The sequence below is a fragment of the Colius striatus genome, chromosome 5, assembly GCF_028858725.1.
Source record: "Colius striatus isolate bColStr4 chromosome 5, bColStr4.1.hap1, whole genome shotgun sequence".
NCBI classification, from domain to species: domain Eukaryota; kingdom Metazoa; phylum Chordata; class Aves; order Coliiformes; family Coliidae; genus Colius; species Colius striatus.
In genome coordinates this window covers 58,685,402-58,706,348 of record NC_084763.1, presented here as the reverse complement: position 1 = coordinate 58,706,348, position 20,947 = coordinate 58,685,402, and the positions used below count along the sequence as shown (strand labels likewise).

At 70.8% G+C, this 20,947-nt stretch overlaps 4 protein-coding genes across 7 annotated transcripts; 3 read left to right on the top strand and 1 right to left on the bottom strand.

Annotated features, from left to right (window-relative positions):
* The first annotated feature begins 1,114 nt into the window (after positions 1-1,114).
* Positions 1,115-3,995, top strand: ZNF467 (zinc finger protein 467). Of its 4 annotated transcripts, none has more exons than XM_061997489.1 (5): positions 1,115-1,272; positions 1,854-1,902; positions 2,044-2,109; positions 2,250-2,348; positions 2,479-3,995. In XM_061997489.1, the coding sequence occupies exons 2-5, from the start codon at positions 1,869-1,871 to the stop codon at positions 3,705-3,707; spliced, it is 1,428 nt and encodes a 475-aa protein (XP_061853473.1). In that variant the 5' UTR covers positions 1,115-1,272; positions 1,854-1,868; the 3' UTR covers positions 3,708-3,995. The 4 variants fall into 4 exon arrangements, with proteins under 4 accessions (XP_061853473.1, XP_061853475.1, XP_061853477.1 ...); XM_061997491.1 differs by lacking the exon at positions 1,115-1,272 and adding an exon at positions 1,320-1,345; XM_061997493.1 differs by lacking the exon at positions 1,115-1,272 and having other exon boundaries at positions 1,639-1,902; positions 2,253-2,348.
* Positions 3,996-4,694: 699 nt separating this feature from the next.
* On the top strand, positions 4,695-5,957 carry LRRC61 (leucine rich repeat containing 61). The gene has a single exon (XM_061997502.1). It carries the CDS (start codon positions 4,728-4,730, stop codon positions 5,538-5,540), a length of 813 nt encoding a protein of 270 aa, XP_061853486.1. The 5' UTR covers positions 4,695-4,727; the 3' UTR covers positions 5,541-5,957.
* A 180-nt stretch (positions 5,958-6,137) lies between these two features.
* On the bottom strand, positions 6,138-7,587 carry RARRES2 (retinoic acid receptor responder 2). The gene is made up of 5 exons (XM_061997504.1): positions 7,304-7,587; positions 7,102-7,206; positions 6,792-6,896; positions 6,545-6,690; positions 6,138-6,272 (listed from the first exon to the last, which is right to left on the bottom strand). The coding sequence occupies exons 1-4, from the start codon at positions 7,466-7,468 to the stop codon at positions 6,577-6,579; spliced, it is 489 nt and encodes a 162-aa protein (XP_061853488.1). The 5' UTR covers positions 7,469-7,587; the 3' UTR covers positions 6,138-6,272; positions 6,545-6,576.
* A 1,042-nt stretch (positions 7,588-8,629) lies between these two features.
* Positions 8,630-18,836, top strand: LOC133625566 (zinc finger protein 316-like). Its single transcript, XM_061997429.1, has 7 exons — positions 8,630-9,415; positions 10,439-10,547; positions 10,769-10,885; positions 11,719-14,473; positions 16,077-16,269; positions 16,673-17,009; positions 17,484-18,836. The coding sequence occupies exons 1-7, from the start codon at positions 9,392-9,394 to the stop codon at positions 18,254-18,256; spliced, it is 4,308 nt and encodes a 1,435-aa protein (XP_061853413.1). The 5' UTR covers positions 8,630-9,391; the 3' UTR covers positions 18,257-18,836.
* The last annotated feature ends 2,111 nt before the right edge of the window (positions 18,837-20,947 follow it).

Genomic DNA, 20,947 nt, shown 5'->3' with positions numbered 1-20,947 from the left:
GTGCCGTGCCGTGCCTTGCCTGCCGTGCCGTGCCGTGCAGCGTCGTGCCGCGCCGCGGTTTTATGGGGTGGGCCCGGCGGCTGCGGGGCTGGTGATTGGTCCCAGCTGGCGGCTGGGGGGAGGGGGGGACAGCCCCCGGCCCCGTATCCAGGGTGAAGCCCTCAGGACCGCGACAGGGCCCAGCGGGGCCACATCCTGCATCCGGCACAGCCCGGCAGGAGCGAGGACGGTGCTCGCCCCCCCCCGCCGAGGTGGGCCAGGATACGGTATGGCTGAACCTCCCTAGAACGGATGTGCCATGATCCCCTGTCCTGGTCCCACTCTCCCCCCCAGGGATGACGGGGGGATACTGGAAAGGGACCCCCGGCCGCCCTCATTGCTATGGCTGTGCCCCTCGTGTCGCTCCCTCCCTGCCCCGTGTGTCCCCCTCAACACCATCCTTATGCCCATGTGTCCCCCGTGTCCCCTCCCTCACCCCTAATGCCATGGCGGTGTTCCCCCGTGTCCCCCTCTCCTTGTGTTTCCCCCCATTTCCATCCCATGGCCACATGTCCCCTGTGTGCCCCCCTCCCCATTGCCATGGCTGAGTCCCCTCATGTCCCCCCTCTCCCCATACTCCCTCCATGCCTCCTCCATCCCCACAGCTGTGTCTGCCCCGTGTGCCCACATCACTTACCCCGTCCCTCCAAGTCCCCACACCGCCATCCCTATGGCCATGTCCTCCTGTGTCCCCACACCACTGTCCTGTGTGCCCCCTTTGTCCCTCCATGTCCCTGCCACCCCGATCCCCACAGTCATGTCCCTCCATGCCCCTGTCCCAAGTTCTTACTCCACCCCCACGCCATATCCCCCCGTGTCCCCATCTCCTTCTCCCATGTCCCTACTTTGTCCCCGTGTGTCCTCCCCCGTGTCCCTGCCCCATGCTCGTGTCCCTGTCACATGTCTCCCCTTTGTCACCCGCGTCCCGCATGTTTCCCCCCGCCGTGTCCATGTCCGTGTCCGTGTCCGTGTCACCTCTCCCCGTGCCCCCCCGCGACGCGGCGGCGGGGGGCGGGACCCGGTTCTGCGAGGGGGCGGGCACGGGGGCGAGACCCGGGGGCGGGCGGAGGGGCGGGCGGGCGGCCCGGGGGCCGCAGTCCCAGCGCCCGCTGTCCCGTGTGCTGCCGTCCCGGGTCCCGGTGCGCCGGTGGCGGCGGGAGGAGCGGGCGGGACCAGGGGGCGGGGGGACCGGCGGCCACCGCGGGGGAGGCGGGTCCGGCGGCGGCGGAGCAGGTAGGGGCGGCGGGGACGGGGGCGACCACTGCAGTGAAGTCACCGGGATCGGGATCGGGACCGGGACCGGCGGGTGGGGCGACGGCGCGGGGACCGGGACCGGGACCGGGGAGTGGAGGGGCGGGACGCGGCAGGCGCGACCTCCTGGGACCGGGAGCGGGGAGCGGGGGCAGAACAGGGCCGGGAGAGGCGGGGGGTGGCTTTTAGGGGCAGGAAGGGGAGGTGGAGGCGAGGGGCGGGGGGCAGGAAGGGTGGGGGGGGAACCGGGGGGCGGGGCAGGATGGCGGGAGGGGACCGGGAAGGGCGGCGGAGAGCGGCGGGGGAGGAGGGAGGGGGTGTGGGGGGAGCACAGGGACAGGGGGTACACACGGAGGGCTCAGGTGGGAACAGGAGGACAGCAGGGACACGGGGGAGCAGTGGAGGACGAGAGGGGGGACACAGCTGTAGGTGACTCCCCCGTCCCCCCATCCGTCTGCCCCCCACTCTGCTGACACCCTCGAGCTGCCCTGCCCGGGAGGAGCGGGGGGCTCCCGCTTGAACTCCCTGGGGACCCCCGCTGTCCCTCCCTTCCCCCCCCACAGCCGCAGACCCACACCATGAGGGAGAGCTTCGATGCCCTCTGCGCTCTCGGTAGGTGCCAGGGGGGGTCCCGTCTGCCCCCCACGCTGCCCTCGGGGCCGGGCCTGGGGGTCTGGGGGGGCTGTGGCAGCGGTGGCAGGATTTGGGGTGCAGGCAGGGTTTCAGCCTGGTCTGCCTCCCCACCTCGGGCAGGTTCCCCCGTGGCCAAGCTGGAGCCACTGGCAGAGGAGATGGAGTTGCCAGGCTGCGCCAACTCTGGTGAGTGCCAGGGGGGTCCCATCTGTGTGTCCCCCATCTGTGTGTCCTCCCCACCACCGGCTGCTGCCAGGGTCCTGCCGGGCCGAGGGGCCAGCCTGGAGCCAGGAGGATCTCTGACATTGCTCCTGGTTTGTCCCCAGCAGGGCTAGTGGTCCCCAAGACAGAGGCAATGCCTGAGGGCGACGCAGAGGAGCCAGCGGGCATGGGGGAGCTGGGGGGCACAGACAGCAGCTGCTCAGGTGAGGGCACGTGGTGAACCTATGGGCTGCCCACGTGGAGCCCATGCGGCTGCCGGTGCCAGAGCCGCCGGTGCCAGAGCTGCCTGTGCGGAGTGTGGGGTCCCCACCGCTGCACCATGTGTGCCCACAGCAGACTGGCTGGTGAGGAAGGTGAAGGTGAAGGAGGAAGAGGAGGAGTACGAGGAGTGGGCGGCCGGTGCCAAAGCCCCGCTCGCAGGGCAGCCCCTGGCCACCACCTTCCCCGAAGCCACCGGCACCTGCAAACTGGAGCAGCCGTGGCCAGAGGCGCTGGGCTCCGGCTCGCTGCCGGGACACTGCGGGGGCTGCGAGACCCCGGCCCGCCCGCGCCCCTTCGCCTGCACCCAGTGTGGGAAGGGCTTCGGGAAGAAGGCTCACCTGACGCGGCACCTGCGGGTGCACACGGGCGAGCGGCCCTTCCCCTGCACCCGCTGCGGCCGCCGCTTCCGCCAGGAGATCCACCTGCGCTCCCACCAGCGCCTGCACACGGGCGAGCGGCCCTTCCCCTGCACGCGCTGCGACCGCCGCTTCCGCAAGAAAACACACCTGGTGCGGCACCAGCGCAGCCACAGCGGCGAGCGGCCCTTCCCCTGCGCCCGCTGCGGCCGCCGCTTCGCCCACAAGCAGCACCTGCTGCGGCACCAGCGGCTGCACATGGCACCGGCGCCTCCAGCCGCCGCCGAGCCTCAGCCCCTCGTCTGCCCCGAGTGCGGGAGGAGCTTCAGCTGCAGCAACGCGGCGCCGCAGCAGCAGGGCCCTGAGGGGCCGCAGCCCTGCGCCCGCTGCGGGACGGCCCCCGGCCGCGAAGCCAAGCCGAGCGCCGAGCGGCCGTTGGCGTGCCCGCAGTGCGCCCGCGCCTTCACCCAGCGCCAGCACCTGCTGCGGCACCTGCGGGTGCACACGGGCGAGCGGCCCTTCGCCTGCGCCCAGTGCGGCCGCCGCTTCGGCTCCCGGCACAACCTGCTGGCCCACGCCAAGGCGCACACCGGCGCCCGGCCCTTCAGCTGCGCCCTGTGCGGCCGCGCTTTCGGCCGCAAGTCGCACCTGGCGCGGCACCAGGCGGTGCACACCGGGCAGCGGCCCCACGCCTGCACGCAGTGCGCACGGCGCTTCAGCTCCAAGACCAACCTGGTGCGGCACCAGGCCGTGCACACCGGCCACCGGCCCCACGCCTGCGCCCAGTGCGCCAAATGCTTCAGCCGCAAAACGCACCTCCTGCGACACCAGCGCACCCACGGCAGCGCCGGAGCCACCGCCGGGGCTGCACACGTGGCCCCTGCCACCACAGCCACCGGCACGCCGGCCTCTGCCGCCACAGCCACGGCCGCCCTCTGCCCCTGAGCGCCGGGGTGCGCCAGATCCAGAGCGTCAGCCCCTGTGCCGGCGACTCCCCCTTCGGGGTGGTTGCCGCTCCCAGCCGGCGGCCACCGTCCCACCACGGTTCCGTGGATGTTCCTGCCGGGCTGCCCCGCCGTACGCGGCACCGGCACCGAGAACCGCCTTTGAAAAGCCATTTTGAACCCTGGGGGGGGCGCGGGGGCAGCCCCGGGAGTCAGGGGGTCCCGGTGCCGGTCCCAGTGGGCTGCAGAGGGGCTCCGGCACCCCTTTGGACCACGCAAACTGCCAATAAACGGGGTTTTGCCCAATTTAGCTGGCGGGGGCCGCGGGTGGGGGGATGCGCCGGGGCTCGGGCGGTGCGGGGGGGCGGCCGCTCGGTCGCCATAGCAACGGGGGCGGCGCCACGGGGCCGCCGGGAACCGCCGTGCGGTGAGTGCGGACGGGGGGGAGCACCGGGGGTCCCGGGCGGAACGGGAGGCACCGGGGGCTCTGGGGAGAGACAGGGCCGCTGGGGAAGCTGAGAGGTACCGAGGGACGGGCACTGGAGGGGAGTGGGGGTGTCCCAGGGGAGCAGGGAATCAGGGGCACCGGGGAGACTGGGGCACACCGGAGGGAAGGGGGGGATCTGGGGAGAGTCGAGGGGCGCTGGGTATGGGAGAGGGACTGGAGGGAAGTGGGGGGATCCCAGAGGAGGGGGGAGCTGGCAGAGATGGGGAGAATAGAGGGCACCAGGGAATCTGAGGGGCAGTGGGGGGGTGACTGGGGGGAGCAGGGAATGTGAGGGGCAGCGAGGGGGTGCAGAGGCACCAGGGGAGCCAGGGGCAAGCTGGGGAATCTGAGGAACAGTGTGGAGGTCGAGGGTATTCGGGGCTCGAGGGGGGACCTGGGGGGTGCAGGGGGCACCAAGGTGACACAGAGTGTCCCAGGAGCACTGAAGGGAGCAGGGGAGACGGGAGGGGGACACCAGGAGAGGGTCCATGGGGCAAATCCCTCCGGCAGTGCCCGTTATTCCTCATCCCCGGGATGGAGGGGCGCGGAGAGGCATCAGCAGAGGAGGAGGAGGAAGACGCTGAGGAGGAGGAGGAAGCCGAGGGCGTGCGGATCACACCGCAGCTGCTGCAGGCCAGCAGCGGGGAGCTGGCGCCCGAGGCCATCCTGCTGCTGCGCCTGCGGGGCCGCGGCATCACCCACCTGGGCTGCCTGGGCCGCTGCGCCAACCTCGAGTGGCTGGACCTGTCGGGCAATGCCATCGCCCAGCTGGGCCCGCTGGCCGCCCTCCGCTCCCTCACCGTCCTCAACCTGGCCCGCAACCGCATCGCCAGCCTCGAGCCCCTCGGCTCCTGCCAGAACCTCCAGAGCCTCAACGTGGCCGGCAACCTGCTGAGTGGGCTGCACCAGCTGCGCTGCCTGACGGGGCTGCGGCGCCTGCAGAGCCTGCGCCTGCGCGAGCCGCTCGCCCGCCCCGACAACCCGCTCTGCGCCGCGCCGGCCTACCGGCACGCCCTGGCCGACATGTTCCCCTCCCTCAAAGCCATCGACGGCGAGCGCGTGTCCGGCCGCGGCAGCGAGCTCTACCAGCTCTGCCGGGATCTCGACAGCTCCTTGGCGCGCGCCGGTGCCGGCAGCGAGGCATCGCAGGCGGCTCAGCCCTGGGTGGACGCGGCGTTCTGGGAGCCGCGGCAGCCCCGGCGCAGCTCCATCATGGAAGAAGCCTACAGGCAGTTCAGGGAGGTGCTGCAGGAGTGCCGGGACCTGAGCCGCCGCGCCGATGACACCATCGCCCAGGCCGAGCAGGCGCTGAGCGCCCGCCACGACCCCAACGCCTTCATCTTCTGAGCCAGCCCACCCCCCCGGCCCCACGGGGAGAAAGCCCCTGGTTGCATGAGGAGATACTCCGCAGTTGCACAAAGAGACCCCTCCAGCCCCATGAGGAGACCCCCCTTCAGCCTCGTCCCACGAGGAGACTTCCCTCAGGTCCCAGGAGGAGAAACCACTTGAATGCATGAGGAGATCCTCCCCATTTGCACCAGGAGATCCTTGCAGTCCCACAAGGAGATTCCTCCACAGTCACACGAGGAACTCCCCACCCAACCCCACAAGGAGACCCCCTCCCAGTTATAGGAGGAGGCCACAGCAGCACCCACATGGCTGAGGGTGCTGGGGTTGGGCCCTGCAGTTCTCCCTCACCTCAGAGGCTCCTTGTCTTGCTCAGGGGCCATCCCAGGGGTGGGGGGGCACGGTGGGACTGTGCAGTAAAGGTTGTGCCATCCATCCTCCAAGATACCTCTTTGCCATGTTGTCCTGGGGCACTCTGTCCCTCCCCGCGGGCTGGGGGTTACGCCGCTGGTGGCAGGGGTGGAGTGGGCACAGAGCCCACCCTGGGCTCCCCCATCCCAGCAATCCCCGGTGGCAATAACAGCAGTGACAGCAGGAGCCAGAGCTGGGGTTTACTGGTGCAAGGCGGGGGGGAATGGGAGGGAGGACAGGTCCAGGAGCATCCTCAAGCAACGCGGGGCTGAGGGTAGCGAGCGGGGGGTCCCCGCGGCAGCATCTGTCTCCTCGGGGGGCCTGCAGAGGGGACACGGGAAAGGGGCTGCTGTGGGAGGAAAGCCCCTCACACACGCGTGTGCTCACACAGCCACTCACATCTCCACCTCCTCCCCGCATCCCCCTCCCCAGCGCCAGCCTGCCCGGGGGCAGCACACGGTCGCAAGGATGGGCCAAGGGGATCCTCCCGGCCCAGAGACCACCGGCCTGGCTCGTGGAGGAGCATCACCGTGTATGCCCCCAGCACCGGCGCTCTGCCACCCCCCACCCCGCTCCCCCTCCCCATCGCTTACCGCGGGGGCCGTGCGGGCGCGGGGCCGGGGGCTCAGGCCGGCAGCCCCTTGGAGAAGGCGTACATGCCGGGCAGGTAGAGCGTGTCCGCCGCCTTCCCCGCCTCCTCCACCGCCCGGCACTCCGCCTCGTCCCGCTGCCTGATCTCCTGCGGGGCAGACGACACCGGCTGGCACCCGCCATGGCACGGCCGCTGGCCAGGGGGCCCCGTGCCAGCACCGGGGGGAGGGACGGGGACACAGAGCTCACCTTCACGGCCAGGTGATGGCTGGGGCCGCAGTTATGGTACTTATCCAGCACTTTGGGGACGTCGCCGCCGTCAAACTTGTAGCAGGCGAGGCAGGCGGGCTTGCGCTGAGGGGAGAGCGCGGGGGTCGTCACCGCACGGCCCCCCCAGGGACCCTCGGGGGGGTCCCACCGGGCGCGGGGACAGCCGGCCGCGTTGTCGCCGCCGAGAGCCACCGCGGGGGTGGGCGGTGCGCGGAGGGCGAAGGGGGATGTGGCCCCGCCGACCGTGTCCTCGGGGAGGGGGATGTGGCCCCGGGCAGCCCCGACTCACCCGGTTCTCCACGGTTTTGCAGCTGTGCCGCCGCGGTGCCCTCTTCCCGCACGCCGTCTGCGCCAGGTTGAGCCTCAGCTGCACGAACGTCCCCGAGGGGTCTTCCTGGGAGGGGGAAAACGACGGGGACGGCCCGTAAGGCGCGGAGCAGCCCCCGCACAGCCCCGCGCAGCCCCCGCAGCCCCCAGTCCCCCGCGCTCACCCGCTCCACAGCCGCTTCCACCGCCTGCTCCTTGAAGAAGAAGTGCACGTTGCTGCGGCTGTGGAAATAATCCAGCACGTCCTTCACCACCCGCCGCTGCAGCGGGGACTGGCCGGCGGCAGCCAGGGCCACCGAGGCCAGGCAGAGGGCTACCGGGAGCCTCATCCCTGCGCCGGGGATGGCGGGCAGCTGCCGGGCTTGCCTGACCCCACGGAGCCTCCTCGATCGACCCGACGGGCCTTTTGGTCTTTCATTAACCGATTTCCTGGCAACTGGCCGCTTTTTCCGCCCCCGGGACGGCCTCCACAACCCCCCCGGTGCGGCCCCTCGGGCCCGGCCGCGGGGAGGAGCGGTGGCCCACGGCCACGGCCGGCGGGCGCGCGTGGGAGAGACGCCGGGGAGGGCGAGAGGAAGGGGGCGATCCCCCCGCCCGGGCCGTGTGCTGGGGGAGGCTCCTGGTGCCCGGGGAGGGGTCTGCCCGCTGCCCCGGGAGTGCCCGTGACCGGGGCTGCCGGTGCCAGGCGCCGCAGTGCCCGGGGGTGCTGCCGGTGCCCGGGGGTGGGGTTCGTGGGGGGAGATGGGGGGGGTGTGTGTGTGTGTGTGCTGGCGGGTGCCAGAACAAACGTCCCCAAAACACAGTGAAACGCCCGGAGCGCTGCCCCGGCCCGAGGGTCCCCTTGGAGCCCCCGCACCGCTGGCCTCGCACCGGGAGACCGAGGCGGGGAGGAAGAGGGGGATGGACGGGACCGGAGCCGCACCCCGGGGCAAACAACAGGCCCCCGGGAGCCACAGGCTCGGGCTGGCGCGGGCCCGGGACGGGGGGGTGGCTCCGCCGAGGGAAGCGGCCGGCGGCGGGGCCGGTGCGGGAGCCGCTGCGGGAGCCGCTGCGTCCCGTCACCGGGCGCTTCGTGATGGCGGCGGGAGCTGTCCTGGCACCGCCCCACCGCCCTGCCGCCCCGGAAGCGCTCGCGCCCCGTCGCTCCCGCCGCCCCTCCGACGGCGGCGTCACCGCCGACACCGACGTCATCGTGTCGCGGGACGTGCGGCGCCCGTGAGTTTCCCCCGGGAGGCGGCTCCGGGACCGCAGCGGGGAGAGGGGGGTGGGTGTGTGCGGGGGAGGGGGGGGTGTTGCCACGGCCCGGCCCGTGGGAGGGGAGAGGCTCGGGGGTACCGGAGGGTTCGGTACCGAAAGGGCGGGGCGGCCGTCGCGGCCCGGGGGGGTGGTTTCCTCGGTCAGACCGCTTCTAGGAGCCAATAACGGCATCCGGGACGGCGGAAACAGCGGCAGCGCCCGGTGGGCGGAGAAAGGGGGGGGGGGGCGACGGTCCCGGTAGCCCCGGACGAGAGAAGCGTTGTGAGCCGCCGGGATACAACGGCGGGGAGCGGGGGGGAGGGGGCGCGAGGCCGGGTCATCCCGGGAACTGCCGCCCCGCAGCGGGTCATCGGGCTCACGGTTAAGGGGCCGTCGGGCCGACGAGCGGCTGACGAGCGGCCACTGTTCGCCGGTCTGAGGCCCCGCCCGCCGGCGAACGCCCCCCGGTCCCCGGGCACACACACAAACATTCCCCCATCACCCACCGGTCGCCGTTGCTGCCCTCGGCCGCCGCCGGCCCGGGGAGCAGCGGAGAGCGGCGCTGGCGCCGGGGCTCGGCGGCTGGCGGGAGCTAACGGCGGCTGCCGGCGATTCCCCCACGGGACGCCAGCCCCGCAGGAGCGGGGTCCCGGCGGGGCTCGGCCGTGCGGCGGCTGGCTACCGGGAGCTGCGGGTCTCCCGTCCCCTCGGCCCGGACTACAACTCCCGGCAGCGCTGCGGTGCAGGGAACGGATCCGGGCCGGGCCCCGGGCTCAGCGCCTTCCTCTCCCCTAAAATAACTCGGAGGAGGAGGAGGAAGGGTACAGGCGCCGGCGGAGCCGCGGCCGAGCCCCTCTCGCCGCCTCACCGGCTCCTCTCTCCCGTCCTTCCCCTCCGCAGGGCCCGGCCGCAGCCGTTCGCAGGACACCGGGCCGGCCAGGGCTGCGGAGGGCGGAGCGGGAGGAGGGAGCGGCCGCCGCCCCGTCGCTGATGCTCGCGGGGCCCCGGCGGCGGCGATGTCGGCGGGGGGAGCGCCCCAGGTAGGCGGGGGGACGGGGAGGGGGCACGGGGACGGGCTCAGCGGCTTCTCCGCCGTCCTCGGGGGAAGGGCCGGAGCGGGGCCGCCTCTGCCCCGCTCCTTTATCACGCCGCGGTGTGTTTTTTTTGGGGGGGGCTCTTGGGGTTTTCCCGGGGCCGGGGGTTTTCCTGCTGCCGTTTTCCCCCCACGCACCCCCGACTGAGGGGTTTTTTTCCCCTTTAAAATTGGCGCTTCTGCAAAGTTTCGGGAGGCGGCGGGGCGCGGGCCCGGCTCGGCATCCTCTGCCATCTGCTCCGCCGGCGCCGCTGCCAAGCGCCGGGGGAGGAGGAGGAGGGAAGGAGGGGGAATCCCGGCGGGGAAGGCGGGCAGGCTGGGGGCCGAGCTTCCCGGGAAGAGCCGCGTTGGCTCCTTCCAGAGTTTTCTCTGCCGGGCAGAAAGGGGAGAGGGGTTGGGGGTTGGCGAGGGATCAGCTCGGGGCCGTGAGCTCAGAGCAGGAGCCAAAACCGCGGCACGAGGAAGGGGAGAAGCAGCTTTTCCTGTGCTGAAACAAGCCGGTGGCAAAGCAGGAGGGGTCACCCCATCCCGGTGCCTTCCCACAGCTCTTGGGGGAAAAAATTGTTCCCCAGCTCCAGTTTAAACCTCCCCTGGGGCAACTTGAGGCCGTTTCCTCTCATCCTGTCCCTTGGGAGCACAGACAGACCCCCAGCCCCAGCCTCCTGTGAGGGAGCTGCAGAGAGTGCTGCTGTCTGCCCTCAGGCTCCTCTTCTCCAGGCTCAACACCCCCATTCCCTCAGCCCCTCCCCAGCCCCTTGTGCTCCAGCCCCTTCCCCAGCTCTGTGCCCAGCTCTGGCCACGCTGCAGCCCCTCAGTGTCCCTGTGGCAGTGAGTGCGGGGCCCAGCACTGACACAGCCCTGGAGCTGCAGCCTCACAGCCCTGGTCCCATGAGCCAAAAGACCAAATAAACAAGCCCAAAAAGCCGCTGACCATCTGCTGAAGCCCCTCTCCTTTCCTCTCCCTCCCCAGTCTGCCCAGGCCCTGAACCTGCTCCCGTACCCACGGCTGAGCGAGGTGCCGCGGGCTGGACCTGACCTGGATGCCGTCGGCGCTGAGATCCCGTCTGACCCCTGCACCGGTGAGTGCCCAGGGGGGAACCAGGAGAGCCCGGAGCTGCCCTTGCCTTTCTCTTCACCGTCTTTAATTGTCTTTAACTTGAAGCAGCGGAAGCTTAAAACAGCTGCAGGGCTTTGTTAATTTCACCTCGTTAATTTCACCTCCCTGCTCTCAGCTGAGGAGGGCTGAGCCTGGGGTGGCTCTTGCAGCAGGGGCAGTGGTGAGCCGCTCTTCTCATCCCAGCAGGCTACAGGTTCTTCAAACCTGGGGGGCTCTTTGGCATCAAGCAGCCGGTGGAGCCGTATGGGGAAGGGCAGCAGATGCAGGAGGACAGCAAGATCCTCAGCAGCCCCTGCGCTGGTACGTGTGACACTGGCCTCTCCCGGGCCAAGGCTATTCTGGGCCACCTTCGGGCTGTCTTGGGCACATTTGTGGCCATTTTGAGCCAGTTTATGGCCATTTTCAGCCATCTTGCAGCCTTTCTGGCACAGTTAATGGCGTGTTTTGCCAGCACTGTGGCTGCCAAGCGCTGCTCTCGGCAAGTTGGGGCAGAGCAAGCTCTGGGAATTGTAGAACCACAGAATGGTTGAGGTTGGAAAAGATCTTTTAAGCTCCTCGAGTCCAACAGTTCCCCCAGCACTGCCACAGCCACCACTAACCCACGGACCTCAGCACCTCAGCTCCACAACTTTGGGACTCCCCCACAGCCTTGGGCAGCCTGGCACAGGGCTGGACAGCCCTGGGGGAAGGAATTGTTCCCTATCTCCAATCTCAGCCTCCCCTGGGGCAACTTGAGGCCGTTTCCTCTCATCCTAATTACTTGGGAGCACAGACTAACACCCCCAGCCCCAGCCTCCTGTGAGGGAGCTGCAGAGAGTGCTGCTGTCTGCCCTCAGGCTCCTCTTCTCCAGGCTCAACACCCCCATTCCCTCAGCCCCTCCCCAGCACCCTTGTGCTCCAGCCCCTTCCCCAGCTCTGTGCCCAGCTCTGGCCACGCTGCAGCCCCTCAGTGTCCCTCTGGCAGTGAGCATTCCGGGCTCTGCTCCTTCAGGGTGTGATACCCCGCCGTGGTTTCAGTGTTGGCCGCCCTGGGAGGAGCTGGTTGATGTCTCTGCTGCCCACGGGTCCCCTCCAGCCCCACACCTGGTGGAGTTCTGGGGCTGAACTCACATCTTCCATCTCTTTCACTCCAGTCGAGCCTGGCCGAGTGAGTAAAGTGGAGCAGCCCGAGGAGAAGCCGGTGGGAGCGGGCGGCCCCCTGGAGCTGTACCCCAGCGCCGGCAGCAGCTCGGGGCGCTGGTTCCCGGGCGGGCAGCGTGTGCCGGAGCGTGCCGGCGCTGAGAGAGACCCCGCCACCGCCGCCAACACCGCCACTGCAGGGCTGGGGCCGCTGTCCGGCCGTGTGGGCTGCTGGGTGCCGCAGCTTGGCGCCGGGCCCTTCCGCTGCGGCCAGTGCGGCAAAGGCTTCCGGCAGAAGCAGAGCCTCATCACCCACGAGCGGATCCACACCGGGGAGAAGCCGTACCGCTGCGGCGACTGCGGCAAGAGCTTCAGCCAGCGGCCCAACCTGCTGACGCACCGGCGCGTGCACACCGGCGAGCGGCCCTTCCCCTGTGCGCAGTGCGGCAAGAGCTTCAGCCAGAAGGCCAACCTGCTGGCGCACCAGCGCATCCACGCCGCCGGCCCCAAGGCGCTGCCGGGCGCCGAGCAGGACGACGGCGCCTCGGGCAAGGCCAAGGCGCGGGCGCAGCCCAGGAGCTACGGCGAGGACACCCCCTTCGTGTGCCCTGAGTGTGGCAAGAGCTTCCGGCAGAAGCCCAACCTCATCACGCACCGGCGCATCCACACCGGCGAGCGGCCCTTCACCTGCTTCCTCTGCGGCCGCAGCTTCAACCAGAAAACCAACCTGGTGACCCACTACCGGGTGCACACCGGGGAGCGGCCCTTCGCCTGCACGCAGTGCGGCAAGCGCTTCACCCAGAAAACCAACCTCGTGACGCACCAGAGCACCCACACCGACCTGCGGCCCTACCCCTGCGCCCAGTGCCAGAAGTGCTTCAAGGACAAGGTGTCCCTCAAAGCTCACCAGAAGACGCACGCCCCGCGCCAGCGGCGCTGCCCGGGCCGCGGTGCGCCCGCCACGGGACTGCCGTACGGCGCCGCGGCCGCGCTGCTGCAGCCCGGGGGGCCCGAGCAGGACGGCCCTTTCGGCCCCGCGCCGCCGCTGCCCACCCACAAGCTGCCCGACGGCCAGGAGCTCTACTCCTGCGCCGAGAAGAGCTTTGCCCCCAAGGAGCCGCTGCTGCCGCCGCAGCCGCCGGCGCTGGCCGAGCAGCCTTTCCCCTGCCTGCAGTGCGGGGAGGGCTTCTGCCAGAAGCTGACACTCCTGCGCCCGCCCCACGGCCCCGCCGCTGAGGGCTGTGCCACCGCCGCCGCTGCAGCCGCCTTCGGGCCCGGGCCCCACCTCCTGGGGCACCTGGGGGTGCAGCCCGTCCTCGGCGACAGCACCTCGACGGCGGCTCCCCCAGCCCCTGCGGCAGAGAAGCCCTTCATCTGCAACCAGTGCGGCAACAGCTTCGGCCTCTGGCTCTCCCTGGTCGCCCACCAGAAGAGCCACGCCGGGCAGAAGCCCTTCCCCTGCCCCGAGCACGACAAGAGCTCTGGCGAGGACGAGCTGTCGCCGAAGGCTGTGGCGGAGAAGGCGGCAGAGGGTCGTGCGTGGCTGTGCCCCGAGTGCGGCCGCAGCTTCGTGCAGTACGAGCGCCTGGCCAAGCACCGGCAGAGCCACCGCGGGCGCGGGCCCTACCGCTGCGACGTCTGCGGAAAGAGGTTCAGCCTCAAGACCAACCTGGTGACCCACCAGCGCATCCACACGGGCGAGCGGCCCTTCACCTGCGGCGTCTGCGGCCGCCGCTTCAACCAGAAGGGCAACCTGGTGACCCACTACCGCACCCACACCGGCGAGCGGCCCTTCGCCTGCGCCCAGTGCGGCAAGCGCTTCGCACAGAAGCCCAACCTCATCGCCCACCAGAAGACCCACACGGGCCGCCAGCCCTTCACCTGCCTCGAGTGCCCCAAGCGCTTCAAGAGCAAACTGTCACTGCGGGTGCACCAGCGCGTGCATGCGGCCGAGCGCCCGCCCGGCGAGGCGGGGCAGCCCGCCGGCCCCCCGGGCCCGCCTGGCAGCCCCTACCCCTGCTCGCTCTGCGGGGAGGCCTTCGAGGAGCAGGGCGAGCTGCAGCTGCACCGGCAGGGCCACGCCGGCGAGCGGCCCCACGCCTGCGCCGAGTGCGGCAAGCGCTTCCGCCAGAAGGTCAACCTGGCCGTGCACCAGCGGACCCACACCGGCGAGCGGCCCTTCCGCTGCGCCGACTGCGGCAAGGGCTTCAGCCAGAAGGCTCACCTCCTGCGGCACCGCAGGACGCACGCCGGCGCCGGCCCTGCCCCCTGCTGCCAGGGCGCCTGCCCCGCGCACCGTGACGAGCCGGACGGCGCCGTGGCCAAGGCGGCCGAGCCCCCCGGTGCGCTGCTGGGGCCGCTGCCGCGGGGGGACCCGCGCCCCTCGGCGCAGCCCCCGGCCAGACCCGAGAGCCCCTCGGGCGCGGCCGACATCCTGCTGCAGCTGATGCAGGAGGAGCAGCAGCACCTCGTCTCTGGCGCCCAGCACCCGGCCGAGGGGCCCTTGGCGCAGGGGCCCCCCTGCAAGTGCGCTGGGGGTGGCGAGGCCTTGGGCACCAAACCGCCGCCGCCGCTGCCGCCACAGTGCTGCTGCGCTGACTGCGTGAGCCAGCGGCAGCTGCTGCCCAAGCCACAGCCGCAGCCCGACTGCCGCGCCGAGCTCTGGTGCAAGTACGGCGCCTGCGGCAGAACCTTCGAGGAGAAGCGAGGCCTGAGGGTGCCCGAGCGAGCCCACGGCGAGGAGAAGCCCGTGCCCTGCCCCAGCTGCCTGTGACGCCGGGACATGCCACTGCGCTTCGCCACCGCCGTGCTTAGAGACCACAGACCCCGGGGCCAGCGGCCGGCCCAGGCCGGGGCCGTCGCCCTCGGGAGAGGATGGAGCCGGCGCTGTCCCTACGGAGGGGACGGAGCCGGGAGCAGTGGCAGGACCCCGGCTGCACAGGCCGGAGAGTGCCGGTGGAGCTCAGTGTCTGGATCCTGCAGCTTCAAACCCACATGTGGGCACTGCCAGCGCTCCTGCTGCTGCCGGGACACACACGGGCCCAGGGGTGCTGGGGGGCAGGAGAGAGGGGCCTTGGGGGGCACAGAGCTGCCCCCAGCACCCTCCATCCTTCCCTCCCCGTCCCCTCTGGCTGTCGTGCCGGGAGGACGCGCTCGGGCTGGAGAGCTGAGGAAGGGCCGGGTGGCACCTCAGCTGCTGCTGCTCCCCAGAGGGACCCGGGGTGGGGGGGGGACGCATCGGGGGGAGGGTGGGATTGGGTGGGGGCAGCTTGTGCTTCTCTGCTTGCTCTGTGGCTAATCTCGCTGACTCAGCACCTGTTTCTGGCACTCAGCTAACCTGCGCATAGGTAACCCCGGGGGAGCCGGCGCGGTGCCGCGGGGTGGCCGTGTCTCCTGCCGGGGCGATGGTGAGAGCTGCCTCCCCGGGCAGCTGGGCCTGTGCCCAGGGAGAGGCTCCGGCACTGGCTGGGACAGCCACAACCACAGCTCCAGCCGGGGCGAGGCACCCTGAGCCACCACGCAGCCCGCCCTGGCCCCCCGTGCCACCTCCTCCCCCCTGCTCCGCTCCAGCAGCCTCCCAGGCTCTTGCAAGTCTATTTTTTTGAAGTTATTTAAAATAAAAGCTCTGTGGCAGCAGGCTGGGGCTGCTCTGTGCCGGACGCGCCGTGCTGGGGCTGTGGCAGGAGCCCACCTGGGGCAGGGGGCTCCGGCTGAGTCTGGGCTGCCGTAGCCACAGGGGAATTTCTGTCCCGGTCTCCAGCATCTTCCCAAACGTTCCAGACTGGAGCCACAGCCCTGGGCCTCGTGCCTCCTGCCCTGCCTGAGCCGGTGGTGGGTTGGCGTGAATGGCACGTGCCGGGGGCTCTGGCAGAGGGTGAGGGCAGGGACGGTGCTGTGGGTGTTCGGCCCCACATCCCCTTTGCTGCTCTGTGTGTTCCACCACAGTGAACGGAACCCAGGGGGGCTCTGCTGGTGACCCCCCCCGCAGCCCTAAGGGGCTGCCCATGATGCTTTAGCCATGAGCTGTGCCTGCCTGTGCCGCTCAGGGGGGTCTGTGGATGCCGATGTCCCCAGTGCTGTCCCACAGCAGCCCCTGGCTGTACCCCCAGCCCTGCCACATCACCCCTGGCCAGAGTCCCCTTGGGCAGGGGCAATGTCCCCACTTGCCCCCCAGGCAGCCTCCCATTCGGCTGGGGGCTGTGGGAAGGCGGCTGGGAATGGTGTTTTGGCACATGCCCTGGTAGGGCAGGTCTGGGCACGGGAGTGATCACAATCTATGCCAGCGGTGTCCCAGCTGAGTGCTGCTGAGCACTGGCAAGCTGCAGCCTGCCGAGAGCCCGGGCCAGGCCTCCGACGAGCCTCTCCGTGCCAGGACGCCGGGCTCTGGCAGCACCGGGGCTGCGGCCGGCCTGGCCCCGGGACCCCCGAACCCCGCCAACCCCCACGTGTGCCCCAAAGGGGCCGGACCCCGAACCCGGGCGGCCACGCTCGCTCCGGCCCGCGGGGCGCGGGGGCTGCTCGGCGCGGGGCCGGGGCTGGAGGCGGCGCGGGGGCTGCTCGCCCGGGTGCGGGGCTGGGGCTGGGGGCGGCGCGGGGGCTGCTCGCCCGGGTGCGGGGCCGGGTGCTGGCGCGGGGGCTGCTCGCTCGGGTGCGGGGCTGGGGCTGCTCGCCCGGGTGCGGGGCTGGGGCTGGAGGCGGCGCGGGGGCTGCTCGCTCGGGTGCGGGGCTGGGGCTGCTCGCCCGGGTGCGGGGCTGGGGCTGCTCGCTCGGGTGCGGGGCTGGGGCTGCTCGCCCGGGTGCGGGGCTGGGGCTGGAGGCGGCGCGGGGGCTGCTCGCTCGGGTGCGGGGCTGGGGCTGGAGGCGGCGCGGGGGCTGCTCGCCCGGGTGCGGGGCCGGGGCCGGGTGCTGGGGGCGGCGCGGGGCGGGCGGAGCCGCCGCGGGGCCGGGTGACGGGCGCCGGTGCGTCAGCGGCGGGAGGGGCCGGGCGGGGCCGGCGGGACGCGGCGCGGCGGCGGCTCGGGCAGGTCAGCGCGGCGGGCGGGGGCTGCGTGGGGCCCGGGGACTCCCGGGAGGGGGGAAGCGGCACCGAGGAACCCCCTCCCCTCTCCTCTCCCCATTCCTTTGCGGCCCGCACGGCTCCGCTCCCTCCCCGGCACCGCGGCGGCTCCGGCCCGGCCCGGCCCGGCCCGGCCCGACCCCCCCCGCGGACACGCTCGAGACTCACCGGGCCGGGATGCGCCGGGGGACACCGGCACCGGGACCGAGACCGGGACTGAGACGGGCCGCGCCCGCGCCGCACGGCCAGGTAAGGGCGGCCCGGCCCCACTCGGCCCGGCTGGGCTGGGCTGGGCCGGGCTGGGCTGGGCTGGGCTCAGCTTGTCCCGCAGCGCAGCCTGTGCGCTCCCCCCGGGCCGGTTCCGGGGTGCCCGTCCCACGCCCGCAGCCTGGGCTCGGTCCCCGCGGCGCGCACACACACGCTCACACACACACACACTCACTCCCCCTCCCCAGCCCCGCGGGTCCCGCAGCCACCCACCCGGCTCGCCCACACCACGGGGCCCCGCGGTGCCGCCTGGCTGAGGCTCCGGCACCTTCCTCCTCCCGCCGGCCCCAAGCCCGGGGACCCCGGCGCCGCACGGCGTGGGGCACGGGGACGCGGTGTGAGCGCCCGAGGGTCTCTGCGGGCTCCGGCAGCCCTGGCGTGCGCTGGTCCAACCGGTTGAGGGAGGCGGCAGTGCCAGTGCCGGGGGCTGCAGCCCTGCCCGTCTGCCCTCCCCAGGGACGCGGGTGCCCATGACGGACCTGGCGTCGCCGGCGGGCGAGAAGCCCTTCTCCTTCCCGGGCGGCGAGGAGGGGCTGGGGGACGAGAAGGTGCTGGTGATCCACAGCCAGGCCGAGGAGGAGGCGGAGAAGGAGTTCAAGTGCATCCTGTGCGGGGAATGCTTCGGCCAGCTGCCCAGCCTCGCCCGGCACCAGAAGCACCACGCCGGGGAACGCGCCTTCATCTGCGCCGAGTGCGGCAAAGCCTTCAGCCTCAAGCACAACCTCATCATCCACCAGCGCATCCACACCGGCGAGCGGCCCTACCAGTGCAGCGTGTGCCAGAAGAGCTTCAGCCTCAAGCAGAACCTGCTCACCCACCAGCGCATCCACAGCGGCGAGAAGCCCTTCTCCTGCCAGCGCTGCGGAAAGCGCTTCCGCGAGCACCGCTTCCTGCTCAACCACCAGCGCACGCACGCCCAGGACGGGCCCGGCGCCGCCGCCACCGGCGCCGCCGATGAGCCCCGGCCGGGCGGCAGCCGCCCGCCGCAGCCGCACGAAGGGCCCGCCGCGAAGGGCTTCAGCTGCCGGCGCCGGCACGGCGGGGAACGGCCCTTCGCCTGCCCCGACTGCGGCAAGACCTTCGGCCAGAAGGGCTCCCTGAAGACCCACCGGCGCACCCACGGCGCCCGGCCCCCCTTCGCCTGCGCCCGGTGCGGCGAGAGCTTTGCCCAGGAGGCCGCCCTCACGGCGCACCAGGGCTGCTGCGGGGCTGCCGCTGCCCTCACGTGAGCCCCCCGCGCTCCCCAGCCCCCTGCCCGCGCCAGCCCCCGCCACCGGGCTGCTGCTCGCACACCCCCCGGCAGCGGCCGTCCCTGCCGGCACGGCATGACCCTGCCTCGGCACGTGGCACAGCCCGGCACAGCCTGGGAACCCCCCAGGCCAGGCCCCTCACCCCTCGTCCTTCTTCTGGGGTTTCTCCCCTGACAGTCACGAGGCCGATCCCGCCGGTGCCGGGAGCCTCGTGCCACCCCCCCCGGGCCTGAGATAATGGAGCAGGAGGAGGAGGAAGAGGAGGAGGGAGGTTTCCCCAGGGTGTCCCCACACGCCCTGGCTGGTGCAGCTGTGGCGCGGCATGGTGGAGCCGGCAGAGCCGGTGTGCTGGGTGCCGGTGCTGGGTAACCTCTGCTGTGCTTGTTTGCACAGGGAGTGATGGCCACGACTGCCGCAGCAGAGCTGGCTCTCAGCACCCAGCGGGGACAGAGCTGCCAGGGAGGGGGCTGTGGGGAGGAGGAGGCCACGGTCACCCCGGCTGCGCCGAACCCCTGCCAGCTCCCACACCACACCAAATAAAGATGAAATAAACCGCAAAGCTGGAGGGTGGAGGCTGCTTCCCGCCAGCCCTGGCACGGCACGGCACAGCATGGCACAGCAAGGGGCTGTGGTGAGGCTGAGCCCTCCAGCCCAGCCCAGGCACAGCCCCCCAGACTGGCACAGGCAGCCCGCGGAGGCAGCGGGAGCAGCAGCCGGCACAGCACGGCGTGGGGCAGAGGGGAGGCTCGGTGCTGGGGGTATGGAGAGCCCAGCCGCAGCCCCACATGGCTCCTTCCTCGGGTTTCCCTCACCAGCAGGGCCCCAGCAGCCGGGACGTGCCTCTGGTGCCGGAGCACGGCTCAGCGCTGGCACAGGGAACACGGCCCAGGCTGTGCCCTGCGTGGGGGGCAGCCCCGTGTCCTGGGGGGTCCCCAGCATCTCTGCTTCTCTGGCACCGGGTGGCCTTTGGTCTCGGTGCTCTAGTCCCTGCACCCCAGGGGGGTATTGGGGGAAAACCCCGGTGTGTTGGGCCGGGACACGGCCCCGATGCTGTCCCACACGTGGGCAGCTCTGCTCGCTCCTTGCCAACCCTCTGGGGCCAGTCAGGGGCTGAAACTCGGCCTCTTCCCCATTTTCGGGGGGATTTGGTGCTTCTGCTGCACCGAGGCACCCACATCCTGCCGGGCAGCAGAGCTGTGGGGATGCAAACCCTGGGACTGGGGGGATGAGGGAGATATGCAGTGGGGGTCTTTGTGCCCATCCCCTGTGCTGGACCCTGTGAGGCTGCAGCTCCAGGGCTGTGTCAGTGCTGGGCCCCTCACTCACAGGGACACTGAGGGGCAAACACAGCCCCAGAGGCACTGCTGGGCTGAGATCTGACCCCAGCAGCCTGATCTGCGCAGGCAGGCAGTGAAATTGCCCTGCTCAGGGGCTGTGTGTTGGGTTAGGCTGGATAGTCTCTAGAGAGCCCTTCAAGCTCCTTCCACCTTGGATTCTGAGGCACCCAACACTGAAGACAGCACTCGAGCTGGTGTCACCCCACTGCTGATCCCAGCCAGGATGCCCTTGGCCTTCTTGCCCCTGTGGGCACGCCTCCTGTTCAGCCACTGGCAGCAGCCCCCATAGGCCCTTTCCCCCCAGGCAGTTTCCAGGACCCAGCAGGATCTGGCCCTCAGCCTTGTTCAACCTCATTCCACCACCCTTGGCCCATGGCTCCAGCCTGCCCAGAGCCCTCTGCAGAGCCTTTAGTTATGTATGTCACCAGATCAAAGATCATAGGAGACAATTAAGAGTCTGCACTGGGCACAGACAGAAGGGCTTTGTAGTCAGAACTAATACAGGATGGCAATGGTCAGAATAAGCAACTGTGGACTCGGGGCTGACGGGTCCTGCTCAGCAGGGATGTGCTGGGACAAAAACAAGGGGCTGTGCCTGGAGGGCCAGGCCATTCTCTGCAGCCCTTGGGATGGGCTGTGACCAGCAGCACTATATGCAGGGCTGGGTGATCACTCTGTTGTGGAAGGAGGACCTGAGACTGATCAGGATGGGACCTGCTTCCAGAGACTGATGGTTCCTCAACCTGCAGACCGGTTGAGGGCTCACTAAACAGAGTAACCATATGGGTTAGGTATAAGCACAGCATGGGAAGTGCTGTGGGTGTGCTGGCTCACAGCCTATCTGGGCAGCCCCTGCCAGGGCTCCCTCACCTCAACAGGGAAGAAGCTTTTCCTTGTGTTGCTTTGGAACCTCTTCTGTTCCAGCTTGTCCCCGTTGCCCCTTGTCCCGTCACTGGCCATCCCTGAGCACAGCCTGGCTCCAGCCTCCTGACACCCACCCTTGATGGGTCTGTAACATGACTGAGCTCAGCCCTCTTCTTCAAGCTGCAGAGCCCCAGCTCCCTCAGCTTTTCACCACAAGGGAGATGCTCCACTCCCTTCAGCATCTCTGTGTCCCTGCACTGAACTCTCTCCAGCAGCTCCCTGTCCTTCTGCAACTGAGGGGCCCAGAGCTGGACACAATATTGCAGGTGTGGTCTCACAGGGGCAGAGGAGGGGCAGAACCTCCCTGGCACCGCTGCACACATGGGTCGGGGCACACACACAGAGCAGGGCCGGCTGAGCCGTGTCCGTGGGGCTGAGCCGTGTCCTGGGCCTGAGCCATGTCCCTGGG